At 44.6% G+C, this 11,251-nt stretch overlaps 1 protein-coding gene across 1 annotated transcript; it reads left to right on the top strand.

Annotated features, from left to right (window-relative positions):
* Positions 1-1,348: 1,348 nt before the first annotated feature.
* Positions 1,349-9,318, top strand: LOC130991004 (uncharacterized). The gene is made up of 3 exons (XM_057915209.1): positions 1,349-4,067; positions 5,895-6,007; positions 6,570-9,318. Exons 1-3 carry the CDS (start codon positions 1,608-1,610, stop codon positions 9,088-9,090), a joined length of 5,094 nt encoding a protein of 1,697 aa, XP_057771192.1. The 5' UTR covers positions 1,349-1,607; the 3' UTR covers positions 9,091-9,318.
* The last annotated feature ends 1,933 nt before the right edge of the window (positions 9,319-11,251 follow it).

The following is an 11,251-nucleotide window of genomic DNA, read 5'->3' as shown; positions in this document are numbered from 1 at the left end:
ATAAAACAGTATTTGTGCATCAAAAACAAGTGCTTCACTGCTTCCTATCTCAATCAACATATATGGATTCTATTATGGCGATTAAAAATTTACAGACACAAATCTTACTGGGCATATTTGATAGGTCGTTGGGATAAGCTAAGATAGATAAAACTTAAGATATATGCAGCAGATAAACTAAGATTGATATCGTATATTAATGTTCGGTAGTTAAATATGAAATAGAAATAACATGAATTAATTATTTGTATCTTAGATTAAAATCTAGAATGAGTTAAGAAATTATAATTTAACTTTATATAAATTTAAACAAATAATTAAAAAAAAAATTATCGGGTCCTTGCGGTATCCTATCTCTTAAATAAGATATACTTCCTCCGTCCGCGATATCGTTTCTACATTTGTCATTTCGATCCATCCGCGATATCGTTTTCACTTTCATTTATAGAAGTAGGGTCCACAAACTTCCACTCACAGCAATAGTGGGACTCAAACTCCATTCACTACAATATTCATTACTATGCACTACTTTTCTTAAAACACGCGTCACCCACAATGTGAAAACGATATCGCGAACGGAGGGAGTATATACTATATCTGGACTATATCTTGTCTAAAGAGGAACGAAGTGAGTATCTTTTGTTTTGTAAGCCCAATAGGGGAATCCCATTCCTAATTTCATGAACTCCAAATTTGGGCCGAACTAACTTAAAAAATCGAAATAAAGGCCCACGACATGATCTCTTCTCACCCTCGTCAGAAACACAGGAAACCTTCTCTCTTAAATCCGGCGAAGGCAACACTCAGTCCCTTCTCTCTGGATTCTCGGCAAATCGGTTCAGATTGAGAACAGGAAAACAAACTTCGGCCATGACCAAACCGACAACCGTGTCTGTGGGTTTAGTTTGTTAATTGTAGATTAAATGCTCCCAGTTGGAGTGTGCTATTAAAGTGTTCGACAGAATGCCTGAAAGAGATTGCATGTCTTGGACCATGCTGATTTCTGGATATTTTGTTAATGGGAAAATGGGGTTGGCGCAGCGCAGTCATATTTCGAAATGATGCCCGAGAGAAATATGATTTCTTTGGACTTGTTTGATTTCAGTAATGTGGTGATTGGAAATGCTACATGCATGCATTAAAAATGGTCGAGTTTATAAAAAATACACCCTCCGTCCGCGATATCATTTTCACATTGTGGACGGCGCCGATTTTAAGAAGAGTGGAGTTTGAGTCTCATTATTGTTGTGAATGTAAGTTTGTTCACCCTACTTCTATAAATGGAAGTGGGAACGATATTGCGGACAGAGAGAGTAATAATTAACTTTTATGAGTTCTACTATTTTATTTAATTCACATATTTTAGTTAATCTTCGTGTCGAAAAGAAATAAGCTATTTTTGACGGGACGGAGGAATATAGAACAAGATTAAAACTCACGGCATTGGAAAACATGGTCCTCTCTTGGTGGGGCACGCTAGTTGTGGAAAAGAAATTATTGGTGTAACGCCATTGACTTGCTCCAAGTAAGTCTTTGGCAGTTTGGCACCACTTTTATCCTCTTAGTTGCCTCAAATCTGCTAAACATGGCCCTTACTCACTACAACGATGATGTCCCACGCTCTTTCTCTTTACCTGGTCTTGCTCACCTGCATATTTTCAACAGTCCAAATCAGCAGCGCCTTCACGCCGCCGGCCTACATCGCCACGGAGTTGATCCTCCTCAGCTGCGGCGCGTCGACAATCACAAACGACACCAGCCTCCGGAGTTGGGTCGGCGATACCCGTTCAAGATTCATGCCATCAAACGCCTCCTCCATATCTTCAGCTTACGAAGCTTCCACTATGGACCCTTCGGTTCCTTTAGTCCCTTACCAGACTGCTCGTCTCTTCCATTCCGCTTTCACATACACTTTTCCGCTCGCCACAGGCAAGATATTCCTCCGTCTTTACTTCTACCCCGACGCCTACTCCCACTACAACACTTCTCAATCAGTTTTCTCTCTCTTTGCAAATGATTTCACTTTATTAACATACTTCAGCGCCTTTCTTTATTCCAAGTACAACTCACTTCCTTCTTTCAACAAAGAGTTCATCATTAACATCGACCAACAGCAGGGACTGAGACTAACATTCTCCCCGAATCCAAATTTCTTTGCTTTCGTCAACGGGATTGAAATCGTTTCGGTTCCGGATAAACTCTACTTCGATGTGCCAATCAAGGACAACGCGTATCTCGAAGGTGTGACGTATCTGCAACTGCAAAACAATACGTCTTTGGAAAATCTCTACCGCCTCAATGTTGGCGGCGGCGCCGTCGGAATTGCAGACGACAGCGGCATGTTCCGGGGATGGTCCCCAGATAATGATTTCATATTCGGAGCGGAGTATGGTTACACTCCCCACCTTGAGAATACCGTGATCAAGTACACGCGAGAAACTCCTCCTTACAGTGCGCCGCCGATCGTGTACACGTCTGCGAGAGTGATGGCGAACACCACCATAAGTCTGGAGTGGGGATTCCCTGTGGATTCTGGGTCTTACTATCTCCTCAGACTCCATTTCTGCGAGTTCACGCTCGACGTCACCAAGCAAAACCAGAGGGTGTTCACCGTTGCTATCAATAATCAGACGGCTGAGATCGAGGTCGACGTCATTACTTTGGCCGGCGGCCATGATATTCCCATCTTCAGAGACTATGTAACGTGGGTTCCCGACGACGGTCGTCGTGGAAAGCAAGACCTGCGGCTTTCTTTGTTTCCGATGCTTGATGGAATTCCGAAGTATGAGAGCGCTCTGTTGAACGGGTTAGAAATATTTAAACTCGGTGATGCGAAAGGGAGCCTTGCAGCCGTCCCGGAGCTCACGCCGCCGCCGCGGAAGAGAAAGAGTATAATTTACGCTGTTACAGGGAGTGTAGCCGGAGTTGTTACGGTGGTTGCAGCCATTGCCTTCTTGATCTTCCGGCGGCGGCGGAAAATGAAGGACTCGGCGACGAGCGTCGCCAAGTCATCGACGGGGTCAAGCTGGTCCATCGCCAGAACTAGCGGATCAGCTGCCATCTCCCTGCCTACCGATCTCTGCAGATACTTCTCCTTCGACGACATCAAAACCGCCACCCGCAACTTCGACCACAACTTCGTCATCGGCAAGGGAGGCTTCGGCAACGTCTACAAAGGCCTCATCGACCACGCCACCACCACCGTCGCGATCAAGAGGCTCAACCCTTCCTCCAGCCAAGGCGCCTGCGAGTTCCTCACCGAGATCGAGATGCTCTCCAAGCTCCGCCACCTCCACCTGGTCTCCCTCATCGGCTACTGCGACGACGACGGCGAGATGATCCTCGTCTACGACTACATGGCCCACGGCTCCCTCCGCGACCACATCATCAACAACTCCGAGAATTCACCATTAACGTGGAAGCAGCGCCTCCAAATTTCCATGGGCGCTGCAAAAGGACTGCAATATCTCCACAGCGGCACCAAGCACGCCATCATCCACCGCGACGTCAAGTCCACCAACATCCTTCTCGACCACAACTGGGTGGCCAAGATTTCAGATTTCGGGCTCTCCAAAAAGGGACACTCGAACGATTCCTTCACGCACATCAGCACCAACGTCAAAGGCACCTTCGGCTACTTGGATCCCAAATACCTTTCAACTAATCAGTTGACCAGAAAATCCGATGTGTACGCATTTGGAGTGGTTCTCTTCGAACTTCTCTCTGGAAGGCCTGCCGTGGATGTGAGGCTCGACGAGGAGCAACATAGCCTGGCCGGATGGGCTCGATTTTGTGTGCGTGAAGGGCAAGTGGATCGACTCATCGACACAAACCTCGCGGGGCAGATTTCAGCAGCTTGTTTGAATGTATTTGTTGGAATAGCAGGGAGATGCATACACATTCAGCCACTAGAGAGGCCTACTATGGCAGATGTGGTGATGGGCCTCGAATTAGCGCTCGCGTTACAGCTGACAACAGAAGTGGAAGACATAACTGATCACTCTCAACAAGAATCTGTAGCACCACAAACAATCAAAGTGAAGGGTGAATTAGAAGAGACGAAATTAAAATAACAAGTAGTTTTTGTCGATCAACATCGATAGGTAGTCTTGCCAAGTGACAAATGTTTGTCAGTGTAGATTTGTTTTCTCTATATTTTGGGGCCTCGAATTCGCATTGCAGCTTTGTGTAAGTAGTAAAATGAGCACTAAGTTGTTTCAGCCTAGCTGGTGTTTCAATCTGACGGGTTTTTTAGCTCATCATTCAACGTTCATTTCCTGCGGCTCTGATTAGATTTCTAGTTGTATATGTAAAACTATACGATTTGGATCAATCTAAACTCTCCTCGCTATCAAGATCAACGATAACAGAAAGAAAAATGACAAAAGGGATTTACGTGGTTCGGTTGCGAACAACCTACATCCACGACAGACGAAACTGAATTCACTAAACTCAAGAAAGAAAACAAAGATTACAATGAATTGCTTCGAGCTCAATGATAGCTGCGCTTGGCAATATTTCTCTCACTCTCTGTTTTTCTCTACTCTCATTCACATACAAGGAATGCGTAAAAAACTAACTCTAGAAGCTAGAAAGAAATCTTTATGTACTCAGATGTAATCCGGTGCATGATCAACGACTGTGATCATAATGTCAAATAACCACCTTTGCATGCATCTCAGGCAATCAGTTATACGAGCTATAATCCACTGAGCCGCGAGTGTACTATGATGCAGATCATTATTTAGTTATAGTTAATTAGTATATTGTTTCTTTAATTAGTATATTGTTTCTTTAATATGACCAAACCAACAACTGGAGTTTGCTATCAAAGTGTTCGACAGAATGCCTGAAAGGGGTTGCGTGTCTTGAATGGGAAAATGGGGCTGGCGCAGCGCAGTCATATTTCGAAATGATGCCCGAGAGAAATGTGATTTCTTGGACTTGTTTGATTTCAGCCATTTTTGAGGAAATATAGAAAAAGATTAAAACTCGTGGCATTGAAAACATGGCCCTCTCTTGGTGGGACACGCTAGTTGTGGAAAACAAATTATTGGTGTAACGCCATTGACTTGGTCCATGCAAGTCTTTGGCACCACTTTTTATCCTTTTCATTTGCAGGCCTCAAAATTGGTAAACAAGGCTCTTTCTCGTTACAACGATGATGTCCCACTCTCTTTACCTGTTCTTGCTCACCTCTATATTTTCAATAGTCCAAATCAGCGGCGCCTCCACGCCGGCCTACACCGCCACGGACTTAATCCTCCTCAGCTGCGGCGCGTCGACAATCGCAAACCACACCAGCCTCCGGAGTTGGGACAGCGATACCCGTTCAAGATTCATGCCATCAAACGCCGCCTCCATATCTTCAGCTTCCGAAGCTTCCACTATGGAACCTTCGGTTTTTCCAGTTCCTTACCAGACTGCTCGTCTCTTCCATTCCCCCTTCACATACACTTTTCCGCTCACCACAGGCCAGAAATTCCTCCGCCTTTACTTCTACCCCCACTACAACACTTCTCAATCACTTTTCTCTCTCTTTCCAAATAATTTAATTTTAAATTTAAATAAATAATTAAAAAAAAGAATTATATATCTGGATTATATCTTGTCTAAAGAGGAACGAAGTGAGTATCTTTTATTTCGTAAGCCCATCCAAATTTGGGCCGAACTAACTTAAAAAATAAAATTATGGCCCAAGACATGATGTCTTCTCACCCTTGTCAGAAACACAGGAAACCTTGTCTCTTAAATCCGGCGAAGGCTCCCCCGTCCAACACTCAGTCCTTCTCTGTGGATTCTCGGCAAATCGGTTCAGATTGAGAATAGGAAAACAAATCTCTGTCATGACCAAACTAACAGCTGTGTCTGTGGGTTTAGTTTGTTAATTGTAGATTAAATGCTCCCAGTTGGAGTGTGCTATTAAAGTGTTCGACAGAATGCCTGAAAGGGATTGCGTGTCTTGGACCATGCTGATTTCTGGATATTCGGTTAATGGGAAAATGGGGTTGGCGCAGCGCAGTCATTTTTCGAAAGGTGATGCGCGAGAGAAGTGTGATTTCTTTGGACTTGTTTGATTTCAGTAATGTGGTGATTGGGAATGCTATATGTATGCATTAAAAATGGTCGAGTTTATAAAAAATACACCCTCCGTCCGCGATATCATTTTCACATTGTGACGGCGCCGATTTTAAGAAAAGTGGTGGATAATAGTTGAAATATAGTAAGAGTGAGTGAAGTTTGAGTCTCATTATTATTATGAATGTAAGTTTGTTCACCCTACTTCTATAAATGGAGGTGGAAACGATATCACGGACAGAGAGAGTAATAATTAACTTTTATGAGTCCTACTATTTTATTTAATTCACATATTTTAGTTAATCTTCGTGTCGAAAAGAAATAAGCTATTTTTGAGGGGACGGAGGAATATAGAACAAGATTAAAACTCAAGGCATTGGAAAACATGGTCCTCTCTTGGTGGGGCACGCTAGTTGTGGAAAAGAAATTATTGGTGTAACGCCATTGACTTGGTCCAAGTAAGTCTTTGGCACCACTTTTTATCCTTTTAGTTGCCTCAAATCTGCTAAAACAAGGCCCCTACTCACTACAACGATGATGTCCCACGCTCTTCACCTGTTCTTGCTCACCTCTATATTTTCAACAGCCCAAATCAGCAGCGCCTCCACGCCGGCCTACACCGCCACGGAGTTGATCCTCCTCAGCTGCGGCGCGTCGACAATCGCAAACGACACCAGCCTCCGGAGTTGGGTCAGCGATACCGGTTCAAGATACATGCCATCAAACGCCGCCTCCATATCTTCAGCTTCCGAAGCTTCCACTATGGACCCTTCGGTTTTTGCAGTCCCTTACCAGACTGCTCGTCTCATCCATTCCCCCTTCACATACACTTTTCCGCTCACCACAGGCCAGAAATTCCTCCGTCTTTACTTCTACGCCAACGCCTACGCCCACTACAACACTTCTCAATCACTTTTCTCTCTCACTGCGAATTCTTTCACCCTATTGAGAAACTTCAGTGCTTTCCTTTACTTCAAGAACAATTCATATCCTTCTTTTAAGAAAGAGTTCATCATTAACATCGACCAACAGCAGAGACTGAGACTAACATTCTCCCCGAATCCAAATTCCTTCGCTTTCATCAACGGAATTGAAATAGTTTCAATTCCGGATAAACCCTACTTCAAGGGAAACGATGTGACAATCAAGGACGTGTATCTCAACGGTCAGACGTATCTGCAAAACAACACGGCTTTGGAAAATCTCTACCGCCTCAATGTCGGCGGCGATGCCGTCGAAATTGCACACGACAGCGGCCCCCGCGGCATGTTCCGGCGGTGGACCCCAGATGATGATTTCATATTCGGAGTCTTTGGTGGGTGGACGCCGCATACAGAAAGAGTTTCCCTGTTAGAATACACCACCACAACTCCTGCGTATACAGCTCCGCCTATGGTATACACATCTGCTAGAATAGTGGACTTCCAATTCGGAACAAGTTTAGATTGGGGCTTCCCTGTTGATTCTGGATTCTTGTATCTGCTCCGCTTCCACTTTTGTCAAGCTATGTATCAAAACGACTGTGTGTTTACATTATACATCAATAACAAGGAAGCGGAAAACGAACTCGATGTTATCCTCTTGGCCGGTGGCTCTTATATTCCCACCTTCAGAGACTACGTTACAAGGGTTCCTGATGACGGATATAGTGGAAAGCAAGACCTGCGCCTACATTTGGAAGCTTTCTTTGAGAAACAAAACACACTTGCCTGCGCGTCGCTAAATGGCTTAGAAATTTTCAAACTCAATGATTCCACAGGGAGTTTTGCAGCCACCAACCTCGAGCTCATGGTGGATTCTTCTCCGCCGGCGAAGAAGAAAAACGGCGTTGTGACATATGCTGTCGTAGGGAGTGTTGTCGGCGTACTTGCGGTGGTTGCAGCCATTGGCTTCTTCATTCTCCGGCGGCGGCAGAAAATGAAGGACGCGGCCACGAGCATCACCAAGTCATCGTGGGCAACACTTTCCACCGCCAGAACTAGCGGATCATCAGCTGCCATCTCCCTGCCCTCCGATCTCTGCAGATACTTCTCCTTCGACGACATCAAAACCGCCACCCGCAACTTCGACCACAACTTCATCATCGGCAGGGGAGGCTTCGGCAACGTTTTCAAAGGCCTCATTGACAACGCCACCACCACCGTCGCGATCAAGAGGCTCAACCCCTCCTCCAGCCAAGGCGCCCGCGAGTTCCTCACCGAGATCGAGATGCTCTCCAAGCTCCGCCACCTCCACCTGGTCTCCCTCATCGGCTACTGCGACGACGACGGTGAGATGATCCTCGTCTACGACTACATGGCCAACGGCTCCCTCCGCGACCACATCATCAACAACTCCGAGAATCCACCATTAATGTGGAAGCAGCGCCTCCAAATTTCCATGGGCGCTGCAATAGGACTGCACTATCTCCACAGCGGCACCAAGCACGCCATCATCCACCGCGACGTCAAGTCCACCAACATCCTTCTCGACCACAACTGGGTGGCCAAGATTTCAGATTTCGGGCTCTCCAAAAAGGGACACTCGAACGATTCCTTCACGCACATCAGCACCAACGTCAAAGGCACCTTCGGCTACTTGGATCCCAAATACCTTTCAACCAATCAATTGACCAGAAAATCCGATGTGTACGCATTTGGAGTGGTTCTCTTCGAACTTCTCTCTGGAAGGCCTGCCGTGGATGTGAGGCTCGACGAGGAGCAACATAGCCTGGCCGGATGGGCTCGATTTTGTGTGCGTGAAGGGCAAGTGGATCGACTCATCGACGCAAACCTCGCGGGGCAGATTTCAGCAGCTTGTTTGAATGTATTTGTTGGAATAGCAGGGAGATGCATACACATTCAGCCACTAGAGAGGCCTACTATGGCAGATGTGGTGATGGGCCTCGAATTAGCGCTCGCGTTACAGCTGACAATAGAGGTGGAAGACATAACTGATCACTCTCAACAAGAATCTGTAGCACCACAAACAATCAAAGTGAAGTGTGAATTAGAAGAGACGAAATTAAAATAACATGTAGTTTTTGTATCAACATCGATAGGTAGTCTTGCCAAGTGACAAATGTATGTCAGTGTAGATTTGTTTTCTCTATATTTTGGTAGGCCTGGGAATCGGGTCGGGTTCGGGTACCCTACCCGAAAAAATCGGGTACCCGAACCCGAAAATTCCCAAAACCCTATACCCGATCCCGACCCCAAAAACGAAATCGGGTACCCGAGTCGGGTATTCGGGTACCCTAATTACACGGTCAAAATTATCTCTTCCAAGTCAACTGCACAAATCGAAATCTATATTAAAAAAAAAAAAAAGAAGAAGAAGAAGCTCACCTATAACCTGTCGTAGCTGTCGTCGAAGCTCGAAGGCTGCACCTGCACGGCTGCTGCGGCGGCGAACGGCGGGGCGAGGGTCGCGGTGGGAGTTGCGGCTTCGTGGGAGTTTGGGACTGCGGAGGCTGGGACGACTGGCGAGGGGCGCCGCCTCCCACGCCGGGCTGGAGACTAGAGTGGCGAGTGGGGCGGCCGGGCGGCGGGCGGGGCTGGACTCTGGAGTGAGAGATTAGGGTCGGCTGGGACTTGGGAGTTTGGGAATTGGGATGAATCGAACGATTTGGGAATTGGGGAGGACGAAACAGAACAGGGGCCGGGTGATGTGTGTATTTTAGCTACCTAGTTTAGTGTGCGTTTCACCGTGGTTTCATGTGATATTACATAGTTTGCTATGTTTTGGCGCAGGAATGAGAAGAATTGGAGATGGAGCTGCTGATTGGGAGAAATTGGAGAAAGACGAGCTTGCAACGGAGATTCGACGTGGAGATGGAAGATAGTAGAGATTGGGGTTTTAATTACTTGTTATATTTTAATAAAGCTCAAAACTCTTAGTTTTATTTTATTTTGGACTTAATTAGGTAAAAGGGCCGAAACCCATTTTGTTAGATCAAGCGGCGCCCTGTAGGGATTTATTTCCTAAATTTTGAAGAGAGGCGCCACATGCATGCATAGATAGCATATATATAGTTTAGGTTTAATTCACTTTTAGACACATTCACTTTTACTTACAGTAGCCGCAAACTTTGAATTCAAAATAGCAGTTGACTTTTAGTTTTTTTTATGCAATCTTTAATTTCCATGCAATTTGCTCTTACGTCTTTAGCACTTGATTCATAGCTTGTTAGATTAAATTTTGTTTTCAAATTCGAGAATTGCGGCTGGACTTGGATCAAGGCAGACGAGTATTGGGTTAATTCAAGTTTGATTTATTTCTTGCAATTTATTTCTCAGCTTTATTCGCATATTCAGTATGTTTATTTTTATTTATTTGATTGTTTTTATTTTAAGCATGAGTAGCTAAATCTTTTAATTCGGCGAGAATAATGAAACTCTAATTTAATGATCTGTGAGACCTAATTGGTTTAAAATTGATTCCGATTAATTCCTAGGTTCCAAGATAATTCTGATTTTATTTAAGCCTGATCAACTTAAGTTTAATTGGATTACAGTCAATTAGTTCCTGACAATCCGTAATTGTATGAATAGGGCTGATTAGTGATAAAGCTACCGTGTTCGTAGTAGGAATAAATTGGTGGATTAATTATTACTAGCGTATCTAGGATAATTGGTCTAAATTGGGTTCCTTCATCTTAATGCTATTAGAATATTAAATCTAGGTCTGGCGTCTCCAGCTAGGTTATATTTTAATAAGGCAAATAAGCAGGTCTGGCGTCTCCAGCTGTTTATCGACATAGTAAGTAGGAATTGAGGTACGTCCGTTGCGTTTCACGGTATCCTATAACTGGTTGGTTGATAGGGATTAATTAATCTTTGCGTCGATGATCAGAGCTTTGAATTAGTGTGGATTTATTCGAGCCGAGTTACCTTTTATTGATTATTTTCAAGAGTTATTTAATTTAATTTAATTTGCTTTCTTAGTTAATTAATTTTCTCAAAATTAAGGCGTGGTGGCATCACCGTTTTTATAGATTTAGGGATTTGAATGATTTTTAACTGCTCTCTGTGGGATCGACCATACTTGCCATTATACTAATTTATTTTGGTAATTCCGCAGGAATTATTTGGTGGTTGGCGACGTCCACCAAATTGGCGCCGTTGCCGGGGAGCGGTGTTAATTAATTCTTTTCCCTTTGTCTATTTTTTTTCTTTGTTTATGAGCAGATCGT

This window comes from Salvia miltiorrhiza, chromosome 6, assembly GCF_028751815.1.
Source record: "Salvia miltiorrhiza cultivar Shanhuang (shh) chromosome 6, IMPLAD_Smil_shh, whole genome shotgun sequence".
Lineage (NCBI taxonomy): Eukaryota > Viridiplantae > Streptophyta > Magnoliopsida > Lamiales > Lamiaceae > Salvia > Salvia miltiorrhiza.
The sequence above is the reverse complement of the archived record's forward strand: the minus strand, read 5'-3'. Positions and strand labels throughout refer to the sequence as shown.